The following is a 20883-nucleotide window of genomic DNA, read 5'->3' on the forward strand; positions in this document are numbered from 1 at the left end:
TATCCCTTTTATTCCCCTGACCAGTTAGCCTCACATCTACTTTTTTTTTTTTTTCCGAAACAGGGTTTCTCTGTGTAGCCTTGGGTGCCCTGGACTCACTTTGCAGACCAGGCTGGCCTCGAACTCACAGCGATCCACCAGCCTCTGCCTCCTGAGTACTGGGATTAAAAGCATGCGCCACCATGCCCAGCCCACATCTACTTTTATCTTGTATACACATGCATGATTTTATATGACAATATAAACTCCAGGACACACAAATGAGAGAAAACATGTGTAATATTTGTCTTTTGGAGACTAGTTTAGTCCTTTTAGTACAACAATCTCCATTTCCCACCATTTTCTGGAAAATGACAAAAGTTAGTTCTTTGCAGCTTGAAAAAATATCCCACTGTGTGTAATCACATTGCCTATATGTGACACTTTTCTTAGGTACTGCCAGTTGGTCCCATTTCTTAGCTGACGTGAACAGGGTGCAGTCTACATGGGTGTGCAGGTTTCTCTTGCTGTGTTGACTTGGAGGCCTTAGGTGAAGGAATACCCGGGAGAGGAGAGCTGGGTTGCCTCGAACCCTGGTCTTTGAGCCCTGAGGCAAACACTATCCCTACCTGAGAAACAGCAGTCACCTTAAGTGGCTGGCACAGGAATCAGGCCTTCATAACCACCAGAGAAGATCGGTGGGGAGGGGTCAGGGAGACTGGCCTTAAGGTGGAAAGAGGCCCTGAAGAGAGGAAGAGACAGAAAAGATAGGAGGCTCATCAGCCCTCGCCACCTTCGGGCTTGCGCCATCTGGTGGCTGGAGTCCCGGCACTGACTTCCTGGTGGGGAAAATACCTTGGAGATTTTGACTCAAGGGAATGTATTTTTATTGCCCTTTAATATGAGAGATTTTCTGAATGGTCCAATGGGACCATGCCAGTAGCTTCCTTGTGTTAATAAATGCGGTGGGGTGGCAAGATGGCTCAGTGCACTTGCCACCAAGCCTGATGACCCAAGTCCCATCCTTAGGACCTACATGCTGGAGCGAACTGCTACTACTGTTTTTTGCACACATTATCGAACACACACATACATACATGAGCGAATGAATAAAAGACGTAATAAGATGCCTTACTTGGCAGCGTGTGATGGCACACTCCTTTAATCCTAGCACTCAGGAAGCAGAGGTAGGCAGATCTCTGTGAGTTCAAGGCCAGCCTGAGATCTCTGTGAGTTCAAAGCCAGCCTGGTCCACAAGGCAAGTTCCAGGCCAGCTAGAACTACATAGTAAGACCCTAACTCAAACAAAATGAAACAAAAGAAGCTAACGAAACCTGTCTGTATGGTTGGAAGTATAGACTGTTGCAAACAGCTCCAACACAACAGCTGTACATGATCCTGAATCAGGATTATGTTGGGTGGTCAAAACATACACTACGTCAGCCCGGCGTGGTGGTGCACGCCTTTAGTTCCAGCACTCGGGAGGCAGAGGCAGGTGGATCGCTGTGAGTTCGAGGCCAGCCTGGTCTACAAAAGGAGTCCAGGACAGGCAAGGCTACACACGAAACCCTGTCTCGAAAAACCAAAAACAACAACAAAAAACAAAACAAAACAAAACAAAAAAACCCCACAAAAACAAACAAACAAACCAAAACAAACCATATACTATGTCAAACTGTGCAGACGGGCTATGGTTATGGATTTTTGAAGCGAGTTTCATGAAGGAAAAAAAAAATCCTCCAGAGTGACAGGAGATACCATTGTGAAATCAAATAAGAACTCAGTTTGTTTTCATTCGCTGGGATCAGCACCTCTCCAGCTCAGATGGAGGCCAGGTGAGAGTTGAGCTCCTTCCTCTGAAGTGAGATACTCAGCCAGCTGGAACGCCCCGGGGTTAATAGTGAAATCCAATTTCATGTTTTATGTGTTCGGCATTTCGCTTCAGGAGTTCAGATGGACCCAGCACAGCCTTCATAGTCACATTGAGTGGAGGCGAGAAGAGAAGAGAAGAGGAGGAGGAGGAGGAGGAGGAGGAGGAGGAGGAGGAGGAGGAGGAGTGTGGGGCAGGGCCAGGCAGCCCCAGAGCACCAGCATCTCCCTGCAGCTGCCGTCTTGCCCTTTCTAATTGTTTTCTCCAGCTATTTATTTATTTACTTATTCATGTGTGTATGTCAGTGTGCATGTGCGTGCAAAAGAGAGTACATATGCTGTGGTGTGCGTGTGGCAGTCAGAGGACAGTTTGGGGTAGTCCTTTCACCATGTGGTGGTGGTGGGGTGTCCGGGGGATGGAACTCAGGTGAGCTACCGAGCCACCTGGATGATGACACTTAACGGATCTTCCTCTTCCTGCCTACAGTTCTGGGAGGTCATCGGGGAAGAACATGGGATTGACTGCGCTGGGGGCGACTGTGGGGCTTCTGCCCTTCAGCTGGAGAGGATCAACGTTTACTACAATGAGGCCTATGGTAGGGCTGGCTGTTGGGTTAGCACTGGTCTATCATCTGGGCAGAGTGGGCAGAGAAAAGGACCCAAGTGTGAAAGAGTGACATGCCAACATGGAACTGGCTTCAGAGTCTGGGTAGCAAGTGGTGGAACGGGGTGCAGTCACCTGCTAAAGGAACTTTTATCTGCCTGATGTAACTGTTGTCTCTGACGCTTACTGCCTCCTTCTGCTAACCTAGGCCTAGTCCTGGAAGCTTCTAGCCTCTGCACAATCTAACCTAGGCCTAGAATGTTTTCAGCTCCTGAGACTTAATGCTGAATAAGCTGACCCTTTCTAGCTCGTTCTGAAGTCTGGGCAAGCTCAACTCAGCTGTTCTGACTCAAACTCCTCTCCAAGCTGACTGATTCAATCTGGCTTCTCTCTCTGCCTCTGACTGAATTGCTCCACTTGGCCTCAAACTAACTCTAGCAGTCTGTTCTGATCTTCTGGCTCCTTCTCATTCTCTGGCTTGTTCTCTCTTCAGCCTGTCTCTGTACAATTCTTCTGGTAAAACTGCCTCTGATTTCTACAAACTCAACTCCCCTGCACTGCCTCTCAACTCACTGGCTCAACTGAACTGCCTGTACAGCATGGACTAGAACTCAGACATCTACATGCCTCTGTCTCCTGAGTGCTGGAACGCCTGGATGTAAGCTTTTCTTTACCTGAAACTTGCTCTCTACCAGGCTGGCCTTGAACTCGGGGATCTGCTTGCCTCTGTCTCCTGGATTAAAGGCGTGTCTGTATTCCAGCCGGATCACACAGACTTAGAGGGTCTTTAAATGTGATCTCTTGCCAGAGCAGCCATGTTTTGAATGAACATTCCTCTACAGTCATGCTAGTTCCCCAAAGGGAGGGTGAGTTCCATGTTTTTGGAGTTGCTGGCCAGACAATAAACCAAGCACATCCTACTGAGAGAAGTGCAGTTCTTTGTTTGATTGCCTGTTTTTCTGGAGGGGAGTGGTTAGAGACGGGGCTTCTCTGTATAACAGAGCCCTGGACATCCTGGACCCACTCTGTAGACCAGGCTGGCCTCAAACTCATAGAGATTCCCCTGCCTCTGCCCTCTGAGTGCTGGGATTAAAGGTGTGCACCACCATGCTCGACAGAAAGTAGAGTTTTTAAAAAGATATATATATATATATATATATATATACACACACACACACACACACACACACACACACACACACACACACACACACATATTATAAATTCATGCCATGGTGGGCTAGGTCAGATATAATCATAGATATTAAAAATGTCCACCTACCAAAAGCCTCCTTCTAGAGTACTCATGGTTTTTTTTGTTTTTGTTTTTTTTTTTTCTTTTTGGACCTGCATCCCAAGGATTCATCTTGATGAAACATTAACTTTCAGAACAGCAATCATATGCTGACTTGTCCCTATTACTCTGCACAGGGAAGAAGAAACATGTGCCTCGAGCTGTCCTTGTGGACCTGGAACCTGGGACGATGGACAGCATCCGGTCCAGCAGACTAGGAATGCTCTTCCAGCCTGACAGTTTTGTTCATGGTAGGTAGGGTTCCCCCCACCCCCACCCTCCACCCACCCTCACCATAAGCGTCTACCAGGAAGAGCTGAGAATGTCTTCTGGTGGCGCTCTGCTCACCTTAACCCCCCCCCCCACCTCCCCCACTTCTCCTGGTCACAGGTAACTCTGGTGCCGGTAACAACTGGGCCAAGGGCCACTACACAGAGGGAGCAGAGCTGATTGAGAATGTCATGGATGTGGTGAGGAGGGAGAGCGAGAGCTGCGACTGCCTGCAGGGCTTCCAGATAGTGCACTCTCTGGGTGGGGGCACTGGCTCGGGCATGGGCACCTTGCTCATGAACAAGATCAGGGAGGAATACCCAGATCGGATCCTGAACTCCTTTAGCGTCATGCCATCCCCCAAGGTGTCAGACACGGTGGTCGAGCCCTACAACGCTGTGCTGTCCATCCACCAGCTGATAGAGAACACCGATGCCTGTTTCTGCATCGACAATGAGGCACTCTATGACATTTGCTTCCGTACCCTGAGGCTGACAACACCCACCTATGGGGATCTCAACCACTTAGTGTCCTTGACCATGAGTGGGATCACCACCTCACTGCGTTTTCCAGGCCAGCTCAATGCAGACCTGCGCAAGCTGGCAGTGAACATGGTACCTTTCCCCCGCCTTCACTTCTTCATGCCTGGCTTCGCTCCACTCATGGCACAAGGGAGCCAGCAGTACCGAGCCCTCTCAGTGGCTGAGCTTACCCAACAGATGTTTGATGCCCGTAACATCATGGCTGCCTGTGACCCTCGCCGTGGCCGCTACCTCACTGTGGCTTGCATCTTCCGGGGTAAGATGTCCACTAAGGAAGTGGATCAACAGCTGCTGTCCATTCAGACGAGGAACAGCAACTGCTTTGTGGAATGGATTCCCAACAATGTCAAGGTGGCTGTGTGTGACATCCCGCCCCGGGGGCTGAACATGGCAGCTACCTTCCTGGGTAACAGTACAGCTATCCAAGAGCTCTTCACCAGGGTCTCTGAGCACTTCTCAGCCATGTTCAGAAGGAAAGCTTTTGTACACTGGTATACCAGCGAAGGGATGGACATAAGTGAATTCGGGGAAGCCGAGAGTGACATCCATGACCTGGTGTCTGAGTACCAACAGTTTCAAGATGTCAAAGCAGGGGTGGAGGACAGTGAAGAGGGTGGAGAGGAGGAGGCAGAAATGGAGGCAGAAGATGAAGAACATTAGCCAGGAGATATGCTGTAGGGTAGCCACTTTCAGAAGTTTCTCCTAAGATGTGTTGACTGTCCTGAAGGCCTTGGGCATCTGCCCTCTCCTAGGCCAAAGGGTGGGTGGGACTATGGGTGTGTGTAATGGTGATTTGTCCACAGTTACTAGCCAGGGCTGGATGGCCAATGCATTTTTCCTTCTTCCTTTTCAGATAGTAAGTGAATTTACTGTTGTGAGCCCCATTTATTTTTTTACTAACTGTAGGCTAGACACGAAGTGTGCAAGTTTGCTAAGAGCCCTTTGCAGCTGATGGTCCCTCTTCAACCCGTCAGCAGCGTTGCTTGGTACCCAGCACCTAGGGCAGCTAGGATGCTTCAGAATCCTCTTATACAAAGCCAGTATCTGAAGAGTGTGTGGGAGGCTCAGGGCCAACGGAAGTGTGAGTCCGCCTCCATGATCTCACTGTGTAGACCTTATGTACCATTCAACAGGCTGACTGGAAAAAGACAAAGGGAGGCAAGAAAAGCCACAGCTCTCCTCTTGGCTCCCACCGTCCAAAAGACCAGCAAACGCAGCATTCCGGTCTTCAGAGCTTTGTTTCCCAGTAACTGTCTTCTGACATACTTGTCTGTGTTTTAAGATTCCTATTAGAACTAGATGCCAGTAGCTCACTAATGATTGTCCTTGGTTTTCCTCTTTAAAGGCTGTGTGCAGCCGCCCTTTTCACTTTCATCAGTAATCACCCTGAAGCTGCTCTGCAGCATCTCCATTCTCCTGAAAGGGCACGCGGCATGCTCAGCAACCATTTGAATGTAGGCACGTCGCCACAATGCTGCAGTGTCCTCCTTGGTGACAGAGGACATGGTCTCATTAGGGAACTTTTATAGTTGGGATTAATTTGCAGACGTTGCCATAGACATTTGTAGGATGACAAGGCTCTAAGCACTGCAGGGTTGTAATCACACATCACAACAGGACTGAGCACACAGGAGCCTTTACCGTTTACCTGCATCTGAGGTGCATGGGGGTCTTTATGCTGGGATTATCCAAGAGCTCTCCTATTTGACCTCTCCAAATGCTCCGTCACCAGATGCTCTCTCGGGCCTCAGTTTATAATCAGCAGTAATAAAGTGGCAGGTGTGTAGCACTCTCTTTGTATATGCACTGTGAGAAAATAATTAAGATTCATCTCCAGAGAGCCAGGCTCCTGCTTACTTTCTTCTTTGGTGTGGATAAGAAGCACTGGCTTAAGTGAGATAAGCACCGCTCCACTCTTAGCTGGAAAAGCTTCCTTGGATGCTAGCAAGGCTTACAGCCCGTGACTCTGTAGGAGTCAGTTGCATGCTTTCCTGGACATGTTCACTGTAAACCTCAAGACGCAGTTTCATACATGCAAGAAACAGACTAAAATTCTTTTGCTCTATAAGACCATGAAACCTTCTGTTTGTTCAGTAATAATCAGTAAAGTGCAAATAAACTCTGCTTTAAGTGAGTCATTGCACCTCAGTGTCAACAACTCCCTTTTCTTGGAGCCTGACCAGACTGGCACATCTCACCTCCTGTTCTATATGGCACAGGTAGAGCAAATCAAGTGACTAAAAGCCCCACTGGTCCCTTCTGCGGTATGGTTGCCATGGTGATGCCAGTGTGGCTGAATCAACTGGAGTCATAAAATTTCAAAGGCCTCTGGATTCTTCTGTTTGCTCATAAGGAACATTTCTGTCTCTGACACTACTAGTTAGTAGCAGGCTGTTGAGTGTTTGGCTGGGTTACCTCACCATGTGGCAGGTTGTCCTGTGCCACCTTGAATTTATTGGAACCTGTTGTCTATTCAGTACTTAATTTTGCAACATTGGAGGAGTCTCAGAATTTTCGATGGACAGTCCATTTTGCTTTTATTTGGTTACTTTAATCCATGTCCTGAAGTCTCACTTCTAATCATCCCAGTGGTTCCCCTAATAAACAACTCCTTAAGCTGGAAATCATGAAGCCCTTTCTTATTAGTTACCTGGTTTACAGAAGGCCTCTGGCCTTGAGTCAGCTGCTTTCTGCTTTCTCATGAGAGATGATGCTTCCTGGGACCTGAGTACTACAACTTCCTAAGAGGATGTTAGCCCCAGGCAGACACCAGGGCTCCCAACCTTTCAGGGCCACTACTGCCCCATTCAATCTGCTGTCCTTCCTTGTGCTGAGAATCCAATACCACTCAGGTGTGAAGTATGTCGGGGGCAGGAAGCTGTCCTCAGGAGCCGAGGGCAAAGGCATTTCTCCATCTTCAGCCTCATGATGGGAGCTGAAGCAGTGCAGTAAGCAGGGCATGCTTCTAGTCATTTCTCTGTTCTCAGAAAGCTACCATGTTTAGTCAACCATGCAGTGGTTCTACTCAGCCAAGAGCAGCCAAAACCAAAACACTGGGTTCCCAAACATTTAACAAATGAATGGCCACTCAAAACCCATCAGACTACCCTAATCACTGCCCAGACAGGTCATTAAGAGTCACGGGTTTTAACTGCAGATCAGCCATCAAACCAGGACACAAGGTATTGACCCATTCCGCCTCATTCCTGTGAAAAATGTGCCCAGAAAACAGAGACTGATAAAAGGTGAGAAGCGTTTTGTCTAGGTGAACTCTATGGTAGCGGCTCTCCTCCAGGACTGGGTGAAGCCTGCCGCTCCAACTTGGGCTCGAACTGTTTTCATCTGGGTTACCAGCTAGTCAGAGCCATCACTTTAATGGGAATGCCCTTCAGAGTAGATCTCCACGACAGTGGCAAGTCATCATCAATTACTGCCACGACCAACAGAACATTCCCATTTGAGCCGTGGTCCCTGCAGTCCGCTGGTCATGAGATATTAAACTCTTGCCTCCTCTTAAGACATCCTGGTTCATATAATCATACCCACATTACTCTATGGAAAATTCCTATTTAAAAAAAGAGCAGAAACAGAAACCAGCAGAGGGTGAACCATGCTAATTTATTGGCAAAGTCAATTTATCAACAAGATGGGTAGTTCTGTGCCCAGGAGGTGAGGTTGATTCCAATCTGGTACCCACATGCCTTCACCTTGAAGACTCAACAGTCCATGCTTCTGTCAGATTCTGGGAAGAAAAAATAAAACACGACAGTCACTAGCTTGCTGTGTCTTCTTTGAAGGCACCTGCCTGCAGCACAACTGTGGCAGTGAACCACAGTGGAGACATGAGCCTGGCTGCCTGTGGCCATGCAGCCTGCAACAGGCACATCCTTGAGTAAATCACTTCCACTGTGACAGAAAAAGCTTTGTCCTCAAGGCACTATGATCCCCCTCCCCCCATGCAACAGGCTAGGGCTCTCTCTGCTGCAGACATGCCTTGCCAAACCGAAGGCTCTGACAAAGTCCTAGGAGTCAACTGAAGACTGGCACAGTGTGACTCCAGGCAGGTGAAGAGGTGTCCTCACACTGTGGAGAGCAAGCAGCCCAACATAAATCAGGCTTTACAGTCCAAATTCTGAGATTAGACAGATAGACCCAAGAAAAGGTGGTCACTTTAAACTACTGCATCTCCTGGTTCATAGGAAGGTTATTTGTTAATTCAAGATGAAAATGAAAGTGCTGAGGGGAGAGTTGAGAGTTTCAGTCTGGCAAACTGCTCATGAGTGCGGGCTCTGGAGCACGACCATCACGGGCCGTGCCACCGCAAGGCTGATGCTTTTCACAAGCAAAAGCAAATGAAAGCTGAGGAACATCTGTCCGCTACCCTGCTTTTCTTAGAAATAATAATGCAAATAAAGTAGCTGGGGTGTTAAATGGGCCTGGAGAACTGCAGTGGGAACTCACCGAACCCTAACCCTAACCTGCGCCATGGCAGATGAGACTTTTACACTCTTGACAGCTCTGCACAGGCCAGATGAGCCGGACTCCCTGAAAGTGTATAGAGCTCAGCAAACAGGCTCATCCAGGGTCAGCAGCCCTCCCTGACTGATGAAACAGCAAGATGCTGCCCAGATGTTCAGGAAGAAGTGATGTGTGGGGACAGCAGAGCTATGGAGGAAGAACAGGCAAAGCACTGCCATTTCTCATGCTCCGGGACTGTTACATAACTCCAAGAGCAATTACAAAGGGGGGGGGGGGGTGTATCCTCCCAATTATTTGATTTTGTGCAGATAAATGAACCAGGTTTAATTAAAATAAGATGGCTTTCTATCTCAGGATTGCTAACTGCACTGAAAATCAATATGCCAATTACTCTGCTTGTCAGGGCTGTACAGGGTGCTCTTTCATCATGCCGTATGACGTCTACAACCTGCACCCTCTAAGTCACCACTGCAGTAAGGAGCACCCAGACCCACGGGGCAAGAGGTGGTGTCACGCTGGCGCCTCTGGGTTCGGGTTTTCCGGCGCGGACCACCGGAAGGAGACTGCTAGACAAAGCCCGACTCACCGGCTACTCCTTCTTCACCTTCACGGTTTTTATGCTGCTGCCAGAAGTCTTCTCGGCGTTCGCTTTGAACTCAGTTTTCAGGGCATCCCGCACCGCTTTTGCACAGATCTGGGAGAAGCGGATGTAGCTGGCAAAGAAAGAGAGGACATGAGAGGCTCCTTACCAACAGTTAGATGACAGTGTCACTGGTTGGGATAACTTGGCTTTCCTGCCACACTTTTAATGTCAGCTGGTTACTCACTAGGGTAAAACTGGGTTGGAAACTGGGCGATACCAAAAAGACCCTGGACAAAGAGACCGACTAGACACATGGGCCCAGGCTATCTGCTGCTTGCCTGGGACATCACAAGTCTCCGTGGCAATGTAGCTTTTCAGCACACATTACATTTAAAATGAAGTGGGTTTTGTTGTTGTTTTTAGTTCCACAGTGTAGGAAAGCAGAGTAAAATGTAAACAGAGTTCTTACATGAATGACTGCCCAGCTCATTTCTGTATTTAACTTGTTTTAGTTACATTATTCCTACAACACACACACATACCCCTCTTGTGAATTAAACCAGTGCTTTTTATGGTCAATTATTTAAAAGTATTCCTGAAAATACTGGATTTTTGCCTCCTATGTATCATCGAAAATACATCCCAAGCAAGGGTTCCAACCTCAACTAGAAGTTCTCAGAGAGCACTGACTATAGCAAAGGGGGCTCCCAGGCAGCTTCCTGTTGGGTAGACGATTCGTCTGTCAACACCTTATTATCCCCAAAGATGTCAGTTTTCACACTTCTTGAAATCAGGGATGGGGTGGTGGCTGTTTGTTTCTCCTGCTTTAGAACTTGTGTGTGGGGCCCAGAGTAACAACAGAATAAAAATAATACCTGAAGAGGCCGGGAGGAGGAAAATAAGGTGCCATGGGAGAGAGGTTAGTACGTGGTACCTATTATGGGCCTACCATCCTTTCGTTCTAGAAAACTTCCCTTGAGCTGTCAGGCCCTGTGTCATGCACCTGCAGCAGGGCCTCCAGTATGATGTTCCTCCACCCAGTGACCTCACCAGGTGTTCTACCTGGGGCAAGGAATCCACGCATCACACCTAGGCCTATGGCTGCCATTAGAGGGTGGGTGCTCACGTGGGCTCCTGCAGAGCTCTCCACAGTTCTAAATGGTGGAGGTTTTTCACTTTTCATCACGACTGGGAAAGGTTACTAGGGTCACACTGTGTGACCCTCCCTCTGTGAAGATGAGGAAGGCCAGTGTCGGCATCATGCAGGTACTGCAGGCTTCCTGCTCTGAGGAGCTGCCACCTCTGTTTGGGGTCCGTGACCCCATGACCCCGCGGTGCCTTGTCCACGGCGACGCCATCTTGGCGGGAGGCCGCGTGGCTTGGCCATCGCGCGCGACCTGCTGACGCCGGACGCGCCTCCCCAAAGCCTCCCGGGAATACCTGAGTCCTGCCTGTCGCCAGTACGCCACCATCGTGTCTCGAGAGGGTCCTGTCGCTTCAGAGTCGCCTCCGCCGGGCCCGGCTACAGGAAGGTCAGACCTGAGTAGCGGAAGGGGTGGGAAACGCGGACCTGTCAGTCACTGCCTCGCCCCGCCCTCGCCACAGCCAGGAGCCAATAGGAGCGCTGGTCGCGCCTGTCCATTGGCCGAGAGGCTTCCGGAAACTGCGGCCGTGTGGGCAGCTGGGAAAGAGAGGCAGCCGCGTCCCGGTCACCTTCCCAGGTGCTGTGGGCAGAGGGCGGGGCCTTCCTGAAACATGCGGCAGGGCGGAGACCCCGCCCCCAACTTCGCTGGCAGTGTGTTTGTACTTTTGGCAGACATTTAAGACAGAACCACACTGCAAAGTGAAAATCTATATACTTTTAAAGTTTAAATAAAAAAATCATCAGGGCATTAGACCCTTTTCCTGAGCAGGTATGATTTCTAGAAACCACACTAGACCCTTTGTCCATCAATATTTAGTAGCGTTGTTTAGCTGGAATATAACCACACTTGTCAAAATTATCTCCGTTAAAAAACAAATCCTTATAAATGCCCAAATAATTTTGTTACTTTTTTGTAGACAGGGTTTGTCTGTGTATCCCTGGCTTTCCTGGACTCTTTGTAGACCAAGACGGCCTCGAACTCACAAAAATCCACCTGCCTCTGCTTCCCCAGTGCTGGGATTACAGGAGTGAACTATGGCGCCTGCCATCCAAAGAATTCTTAAACTGAGCAACCTTTTAAAAGTAGAAAGGCAGGAATTTAAATTTTTGGTTTTGTATGAATGTTAACTGGTCTCTTCAAGAAAACTCAACTAGAAGCTCATCCCATAAAAGACAATACTGCTGGGCATGGTGGCACATGCCTTTAATCCCAACACTCAGAGGCAGGAGGATGGATGTGAGAGGCCATCTTGGTCTCGAAAAACCAAACCAAACCAGAAGAGAGAGGGGGGGGGGGGGGAGGGAGGGAGGGAGGGAGGGAGAGAGAGGAGGGGGAGAGAGAGAGAGAGAGAGAGAGAGAGAGAGAGAGAGAGAGAGAGAGAGAGAGAGAGAGAGAGAGAATATGCATGAAACAAACACCAGTTAGTGATTGACAATCTTTGCCTTTGCTGTTTTTTGTTCTTGTTTTTCCCAGCCACTGCAATCTCCTAGGCATTCGGGATCATTTGAGTTGTCTCAAATGATGGGCAGCTCTTCATCTAAAAAAGATGTTTTGTGGTCATAATTACCTCAAAAAATAATTAAGTTCAAATAAGCCGACATATCACACCTTAGCAAGCACAAAGCCATGCTTCTGACATGTGGCAATCTGTAAGTAAGTGTGAAATGCTAAGAGATGTGAACAGGCACTCTTGGTCTCTGTGTTCTGTGTAAGAGTGATGCAACACTCAGGTAATGACTTTATTTTTTTCAGTTAACATAACCAGCCCACAGTACAGCATGCAAAATCACAAAAGTACAAATTCAAGGAAAGGAATGCCTTTACTAAGTCACAAAATTTGGCAAATCAATACAGTACTGTTAATACAATAAAATACTATTTCTGCTGGAGTCATATTACCTTAGTGCTAATTTTCACTCCAAAAAATATCATTTAAGTACCAAATCCAAACACTGGTTTCCAGCAGGGAAGGTTATTTTATACAAATCAATGTCATTTGAAGTTATACAATTTCTCCTTGTAAAGTGAGTTCCTCACGCAGGCAGTTCTGGACATGAGGGCAGCTGGGCTGTTTTGGTTGGTCCACAGCCAAGTAGTGTTCCAGTATCTGGAGCTTTAAGAGTCTACCTAAGACTCCAGATCAACATCAGTTCCTTCCAAGTACTTAAAAAATAGCAACAAACAACCCGTTAATTGTTCGCATCAACACAAGACTTTGCTGTCAGTCTGTTCAAGCCCTTCAACCTCTGATGATCCCTTTGATTTAGAAGCTCTGACCTTTTGTTTTGATCAAAAGTCACAGCTTTCTCCAGCTCATTAAAAAAAAAAAATAAAATCTACCTAAAATAGTTGTATCTTTTAAATAACAAATAAATATGCTGTCAGCTGAAGAGTCCTGGGCCTGCTGCTGCACACCGGGCTCCACTGTCATTTCTCCACTAACGCTGCCGCCGCTGCCATTGGCCTTATGCTTCCTCTCGCTGATGCTGTCAACTCTTCAATCTCGGCGTTCAGTTTATGGATCACCCATTCCATGGCTTCTCGGCCCTGAGAAAGTGCAACGCGTTCATTGTTACCAAGAGCAGAGCTGCATAGAAGGGAATGGCTACCAGGCTAAGAGAGGTGTTCACAGGCTAGCTCAACCCCAGGGACAGATCTCTTGTCCTTGTTTTCTTTCTTTTCAGTTATTATTTGCCAAATACCAAGTGCCTAGAGCAGCCAGCTTGATCCAGAAACCAAATTTTATTTTGTGTGCAGATGTTCTCCGAAGAATGCATAGCTGAGTGGCAGGCTGCCTCACTGGCTGAATGACTGAAGTGGTCAGGGCCCTTTCTTTTTCTGTCAACACTGTAAATCTACCATGCTCACACCTCAGGATCAGGTCCTTGAGCCCTCCTCTCATCTGCCCTCTTCCTTCCTGAGGCTCTACAGCTTCTTGAGAAGTGGAAGTGAAGCACTTCACACTCCCTGTTGGAGGGCCTTTGCACGTGCAGCTCCCCCGCCCCAGTGTTCTTCCTGGATACTGCTTGCACCAGCTCCTTCCCTCTTAGCATTTGGCAAAAACATCAATTACCAAACACTCATTAAAGACACTCATGCCTGCCTTTACTTTCCCTCTCCTAGCAGAGTGATTCATGCGCCTTCTTGAGCCCTGTGAGGGAAGAGCACGTTTGTTTTGCTGCCTGCATATCTCGAGTACGCCTCGACGGAACAACTTGATGAAACATGTTAAAGAAGCAATGTGTTAGGTACCTTTCCCCTAACTTACTGTTTTAACATGGGGGTTCTTCTCAATGGAGTAAGAGGTCAGGGGGCATGGGAAAAATTCACTATTTTATGTACAAGACACGTATGTGGCATGTGCATCAAATGATGTCTTTTTTTAAAGGTTTTCCGCGACAGGGTTTCTCTGTGTAATAGCCCTGGCTGTCCTAGACTCTGTAGCTCTGTAGACTAGGCTGGCCTGGAACTCACAGAAATCAACCTGACTCTGCCTGGGATTAAAGGCGTGCGATACCATGCTTGGCTCAGATCAAATAATTTCATGGCCGTAATTATAAATTGCCAAGGAACAGCACTTTCAGCAGACACTCAGCTGTGCATCGTACAAGCATGTCTGCAGTGGCCCCAGGCTGCATGTTTCAAGTCCTCTCGCTTCATGGATGAAGCTGAGGAGCAGAAGTGTAAGGGAACTACAGAGCCGACACACAACACTACCCGATGCTCTCCCTCCTCTTAGAGAGTAGCCTAGGGGACAGCAGCATTCAGCAGGGGCATTTACAGGCAGTGAGGAATGAGATGGCCCCTCCCACTTACTTTGTTAGCATTGGAAGATATGGTGCTTGCCATGAGTCCCTCGAGGTAGCTGCTGAGGCTGACCCCTTTCACAGTGATGATGGCTTCCTGGGTCAGGACAGTTCTGGCAAAAGAACCCAGAGCTTCAGATGGCTCATGTTTGACTTGCAAAGAGCAGTCCACCAAGAAATGCAAGGGCCTTACTTGAGTCAGGTCACCACCTGGCTTTACTTACTTCTCTGGGTCCTGGGGGTGCGGTTTGTAGGTGAGCCTCTCGTCTACTGAGACCATATTTGTAAATGAGATCTACAGGGTGGGGAAAAGTCAAGCCATTTTGGAAAACAAGATTAGAAAGATTTCCAAAACCAACACACAACCCAAATCTTATTTGCTAAACATACAAAACAATTTTTAAAAAATAATCCATCTTGGCATTACTAAATAACTATAATTTCAATTTCAGTATTTAAATTTAAATGTCATCAAACTTTGTTTGGGCAGGGAGGTGGCTCCCCAAGTAAAGCAAAGTGTTTCCTCTAAGCTTGCCAACCTGAGTTCTATCCCCATAATCCCAGGTAGAAGGAAAGAACCGACTCCCACAGCAAAGCTTCTTCCGACCCCCTTCACAAGGTGTCCTGACACTGCCCCTCCCCTGTCCTCTAAGGGTTTAGTACCTTGTGCAGGGGCTAAGCTCACTGTCCTGAGTGGTGGCCTAAAGAGGCAAGGCCACGCAGCAAGAAACCTTAGACCTCGAGGCATGCAGCACCTTTCCCCTTCTTTCATTATTTATTTATTTTTGACTTTGTGATGATAGGGGATTGCTTTGCACTTTGCATTGGCTTTGAATCTGTGCTCCTCCTGCCTCAGCCTTCACAGCAGGTAGGATAACAGGCATCAGCCACTATGGCCTGCCTTTCTGTAGCTCGTGTGCCCATGCATGTCTCACTTGTAAGAAAAGAACTGTTAGCACAAGGAGCTAAGTCAAGGCGGCAGGACTCACGTTAGTGGACTTGAGCTCCATCGTCCTCTTCACCGGGTCAACTACAGAATGCTCTTGCACGTATGTTTTCGTTCTTGCTGCACCAATAAGCTATGGATGACACTCTAGTTAGTAATCAGGGAGCTTCTAGCCAAGCATGAGGGTACAAATGTGTTAAGTTGAACCAGAACTATTGGAGGTAACAGGGACTCATACACAGAGGAACCCAAGACTGCCATCGCCCTACATGGGAACCTTCCCCAGAGGCAATCAGTAACCAGCTCACTGATACTGTGATGTTACACTTGCTGAGGTGTGACAGTGGGGCAGGGACAAAGACACCTGGGAGTCAGAAGACTGGCCAAGTATGTCTAGCAGAGTTCAGCAATGATCAGACCAGTCAAGTGTCTCAACCAGCCCAGAGGAGCTCCATGCCCCCATCCTCTGGATAAGAACGCAGGCCTCACAGCCGATTTGGGGATATCCAGTCAGTACCGTCCCTGGGTGTGTCTCAAGCCCACCCTCCTTTGCTGTGTAGAAATCAGGCTCCTGGGGCTGGAAAGATGGCTCAGGGGTTAAGAGCACTGACTGCTCTTCCAGAGGACCCTGATTCAATTCCCAGCACCCACATGACAGCTTACAACTATCTGTAACTCCAAGATCTGACACCTTCACACAGACAGACAGATATGCAGGCAAATATCTGTGCACATAAAATAAATAAATTATTAAAAAAAGAAGAAAAGAAAGAAAAAAAGAAAAAAGAAAAGGGGAAAAAAAGGGAAGAAGAAGAAGAAGAAGAAGAAGAAGAAGAAGAAGAAGAAGAAGAAGAAGAAAGAAGAAGAAGAAGAAAGAGAAGAAGAAAAAAAAAAATCAGGCTCTTTCCTGTTCTGAATAGAATAACCTCCAGAGACACAATGGAGAAACCCGAGTCTAAGCAGCACACTATCTGTCACCACCAACTGGCATTCTAGTTTCTCACTGGTTCTATCAGTCACTAAAGCTTGGTCACTTGTCACAGAAACAGAACTACTTAATGTAGAGGACCAGCTCACTGGCTAAATGTGAAAAAAGCAAGCCAAGCACAAGTTTTGCTACTTAATGTGCATAACCTACAAAAGCCCAGTGTTACCCAACAGCCAGGACCTGAGCACTGGAAACTTCATTACAGGCCTCAGGCTGCAGCAAAGAAGGACAAGATGTAACTCTTCTCCAGAGTCAGCTTCCTGCAGCCGCAGTGCCCTTAGGAGGACCCAACAGCACTTCTAACTCATCACACACTCCTAACTCCCTTCACACACGTGGGATCTGAAGGGAAGAGCACACTTCTCAAGCAGGGTACACTTACAGACTTCACAATGGAAGGCAGGCCCCACTCTGTGCTGAGCAGTCTGTGGCTGTGCAGCTTTCCAGAGGGATCGACATGTCTGTCCAGCACGTCAACACCAACCACGCTCGGGTTCATGGGGTTTGGGTATTTCTGCATTGCTGCCATTGTAACTGTTTCCCATGGGTGCCTGCAACAAAACCGAAAAACTAAGCATGTAAACTGCGGATGAGGTAAGCACGTGCTTTATGATGAGCTGAACTGGGGATAGCTCTGGAAGACACTGAGTGATGATGACCCTCAAACGCCCGCAGAAGCATGCCTGCCACTAGTCCTCCTTCAGTCCTTACCATTATCCACGTCCACCCACAGGTAAGAACCAACAGTCATGAAAACGTATTCAAGAACTCTGAAACAAGTGGGAAAATGCCAGCACCCCATTTGCTCTTGTGTCTGACCACAATTCTAAAGGCCCCTGATAAAAATTAGGAAAGGCCACACTATTGACTTACAATTAAGCATCGTCCTTATCAATATGATATATAACACCAGGTCCTTTGGCCATTACTCGCTGTGTTCCTCCAAGTGCAGCTCCTGCTCTGCAAAGGCCACTCAGCAGGAAATGCTGCGGCCCTGATGACCTCTCTTAGCGTGAGCACCTGCCCAGCATTCTGGTGGACAAGAACCCACTGCTTCTTCACTTTCTTGAAAAAGGCCATAGACTGATTCAAACTGTGCCACACCCTCGCCTGCCCTCTGGGAGCAGGCTGTCTCTCTGCAGCCCACTGTGGATCCTCGGCCTCCTCTGAGACATAGTATATGATTAGCACTCAGCTTGGAGTCGCTTTCTGTGTCCTCTAGCAGCTGAGTGTACAGTACGTCCTAGGCACTGCTTTTTACAAAGACCAAGATAACTGTTGCCACCTCTGGCAGTGAACAGTGCTCCCATTTACAGGCTGAGATTGGACAGGCCAGTGAGCCATGGCCAACTCCACTTTGGTGCTCCGTCAATGTCTGCCAGGGTCTTCTTCACATAATTAGCTATGTTAATGCACCTAAGCTAATTGCTGGAACATTAGTGATCATGGTGAGGTCTGAGCTAGGTCAACAGTGATGTTGTCCAGTTAACCTGACAGCAGAGCAGAGGCCCCGGGCCGCGCACTAATTTTCAGAAAGGGAGGGAGAAGAGATAAGCACACGGAAGGCCGCTAACATGCTTCCTGGCTGGATGAGGGGCCAAGGAGGACCTCATCTGATTTTCATTTTAGATAGTTGCCTTGGTTACAATAAGAGGCCTTGGCCTATATCACTGCCATTTGAGGGCTGCTTAGATTTATGAAACTCCTACTTACTTACATGCCTGCATTGACTGTGGAATAGGGCTTGAGAATGAATTCAAATTAAGGCTATTTATAGCATATTTTAGACTAAATGAAAATATTAAAAACCACGTCACTGGTTGTCTATGGCTCTGGAAAATTAATGAGGTTGAGTTTTTTTCTTGTGTTGACAAGGTGTAGCTGTCAGCTGGGGTTCTCTCAAAAAATGGAAAGATTAATGCCTACCTGCTTGCTTTTAGATAAACCAGAGCACTGTGGTCGTGTCCACAGGCGGAACTTGAAATCCATCCCCAGAAAGCAACACAGTATCCCTGGTACTAGCCAGCTTTGGTACTGACTGGTTAATTAGGGCTTCTTGAGAAGGGGGTGCCCGAAAAACCCAAGATGGGTCCAGACAAGGAATGACCTAGGATTCTGGTTGAGAAAGCAGCACCTCAAGGCAGAGCCATGAGAAATCAGGCCTGCCCTTCAGGAGGCGTCAGGAGCTCAAGGCGCTCCCATTTTTGTCATTCTGTTTCCTGAGACTTGGTCTTACTACGCAGGCCTGGCTGTCCAAAATACACTATGTACCTGTCTGCTCAGGCTAGTCTGAAGATCATGGCATTCTCAGGCTCCCAAATGTTAGGATTACAGGCATGCAGCACCATCTTGGCTTGAGACACAGATCCTGGTGCTGTAATTGTGTGTGCACTGGAACCCTGATTGGGTGGCTCAGCCTATCAGGTGAAAGGCAGTTGCCGGGGCTCCTCCCAGGGCATGCACAGCATTTATTTGTGTATCTATCTTCTAGGAGATAGGCCCCAGAGCTTCTTTCTAGTTTAGATGTCTGTGGCATTAAAAAAAAAAAGATTACAATCGTAGATGAAGAATAAGACAGGAAGGCCAATGACCAAACTTCATTTAACAGGCGCACACACACACACACACAAACACACACACACACAAACACACACTCTGGTAGAAAGGGGTAGGGATGGGTCCAAGGGCAGAGGAGAGGAGACAAGCTGAGGGAAGAGTGTTGAAAAGCAAACAGGAGGAGCAGGTTCTAAGGATGGGCCTTGTTGCCAAACTAAAGTATTTGGATCCAGAGGGCTGGGGCCCAGAATCCCTTGGCTGAAACGGACTATGGAAGGACACGAGGAGCTTAAAGAGCACCCCGAGGACCCCAGCCCTACAGCCCCACAAGGGTTCCAAGTGTTGCGATTCTCCCCTAGTCCTACTGCTCTGTCTTTCCCGGGGACACAACATATACCCAGATGCATCTGCTCCACCATGTGAAATGTTCACAACTGCTTTTAAAATTGTCCTCAGTAACAGTTCTTAGAACTGGCATATCTAGATGAAAACACACTACAAAGCTATACTGTTAAAACAGTGTGGCAACAATGGCAGAATGAGTGAAGAAGCTCAGATCACCTGGAAGTGGATTCATCACCTGCCTCAACAATACATATGACAAGGTGACGTTTTATAATAGAGAACAATGACTCAGTCAGCAAGGAATGCTAGAACAGGGGGTTAAGCAGGTAGAAAACCCTGTGGTTCCTGCGTGGGCAATGGGAACCTGGATGGTATAACTCCCAACACCCCACGGGCTCTGGTCCTGTTTTCCATTACAAGGTCTGAGAACCATAAAGGTGTGACTGGGTGTGATGGCAGGCACCGGCTATTGGGTCTGCTGCCAGGACCATGGCCACAAATCAACTGAAGAGCAAGCCCTGGTTTCCAGATCTTTGACTCTGCTCCTCCTCAGGCTGACTGTCACCATGGCTTAGCATCATGGTGGCATGAGCTGAGATCACCAGAAAGAAATTCCACCTGGGTGGCCAGCTTCCTTGATGCCCGTGGGGGAGTCTAAGACATGGGGTGGCCACAGTCAGAGCACCCCAGGACACCGTGAGGCCGTCGGGGCTCAGGACACCCTAGTCCACCATGGTGCAATTGGGGTTATGTCAGGACACCTCAGTCCACTATGAGCCCGTCGGGGTTCTGTCAAGACACCATGAGCCTGTCGGGGTTCCGTCAGGCTACTCCAGGGTACCATGAGGCTGTAGGAGCTCAACACACCCCAAACCACCATGAGGCAGTCGGGCCTAGCGCTCTGCGACCCCAGGAGTCACTTCCGGGTCAGGCTCGACGGCCGGCTCCTGTCTTCTGTCAGTGGCAGGGGGCCCAGGCCCAGGGTCACGGAGGCCCTGGCTCGGGTTGGGGTCGTGACCTTGGAGGTCCCCCGTGTCCCGGGCTCAACCCGGTTTGTCGTGCCACAACCGACGACAGGCCGCTCCCTGAGGGCGCCGGAGTTGGTCGCCGCACCCACACTCACTCAAAGACGTGCTCCGAAGTCCAGATCTTCATGGTGCCAGCCGCCCGCCGGGTGTCCCGGAGCGTCCGGGGACGACGAGGCACACAAGTTTGCCGGCCCCGCCCCGTCCCGGCCGGCCAGCCTCGCAGCGCGCAGGCGCCGTCGGGCCGGGCGCGAGGACGCCCGGAAGCGCCGTCCCGCAGCCTAGCCGAGCCGGGTTAGGGCCCGCCCCTCGGCGCATCAGGCCCCGCCTTCTTGGCGCAGCGCAACCAGGCCCCGCCCCTAGCGCTCGGCGCAACCAAGGCCCGACCTCGCGAGTGCTCAGTGCGCCTGCGCAGGACTGGCCTTCGCTTAGGCCGGCGGGCGGGTGTCGCA

The 20883-nt window shown here is 48.8% G+C and overlaps 3 protein-coding genes across 3 annotated transcripts in view; 1 reads left to right on the forward strand and 2 right to left on the reverse strand.

The window, feature by feature from the left end:
- Positions 1-5447, forward strand: part of Tubb1 (tubulin beta 1 class VI) — an 8149-nt gene extending 2702 nt beyond the window's left edge. The window contains exons 2-4 of the mRNA XM_051143919.1: positions 2336-2449; positions 3892-3997; positions 4137-5447. Of these exons, the coding sequence (XP_050999876.1) occupies positions 2336-2449; positions 3892-3997; positions 4137-5218 (1302 nt within the window). The 3' untranslated portion in view covers positions 5219-5447. The remainder of the gene's footprint in view (positions 1-2335; positions 2450-3891; positions 3998-4136) is intronic.
- A 4138-nt stretch (positions 5448-9585) lies between these two features.
- Atp5f1e (ATP synthase F1 subunit epsilon) lies at positions 9586-11224 on the reverse strand. Its single transcript, XM_051143917.1, has 2 exons — positions 11061-11224; positions 9586-9750 (listed from the first exon to the last, which is right to left on the reverse strand). The coding sequence occupies exons 1-2, from the start codon at positions 11090-11092 to the stop codon at positions 9627-9629; spliced, it is 156 nt and encodes a 51-aa protein (XP_050999874.1). The 5' UTR covers positions 11093-11224; the 3' UTR covers positions 9586-9626.
- A 1266-nt stretch (positions 11225-12490) lies between these two features.
- Positions 12491-20672, reverse strand: Prelid3b (PRELI domain containing 3B). The gene is made up of 6 exons (XM_051143915.1): positions 20530-20672; positions 16888-17056; positions 15561-15650; positions 14796-14866; positions 14582-14684; positions 12491-13312 (listed from the first exon to the last, which is right to left on the reverse strand). Exons 1-6 carry the CDS (start codon positions 20559-20561, stop codon positions 13193-13195), a joined length of 585 nt encoding a protein of 194 aa, XP_050999872.1. The 5' UTR covers positions 20562-20672; the 3' UTR covers positions 12491-13192.
- Between the last annotated feature and the right edge of the window lie 211 nt (positions 20673-20883).

The sequence above is a fragment of the Acomys russatus genome, chromosome 4, assembly GCF_903995435.1.
Source record: "Acomys russatus chromosome 4, mAcoRus1.1, whole genome shotgun sequence".
In the NCBI taxonomy this organism is placed as follows: domain Eukaryota; kingdom Metazoa; phylum Chordata; class Mammalia; order Rodentia; family Muridae; genus Acomys; species Acomys russatus.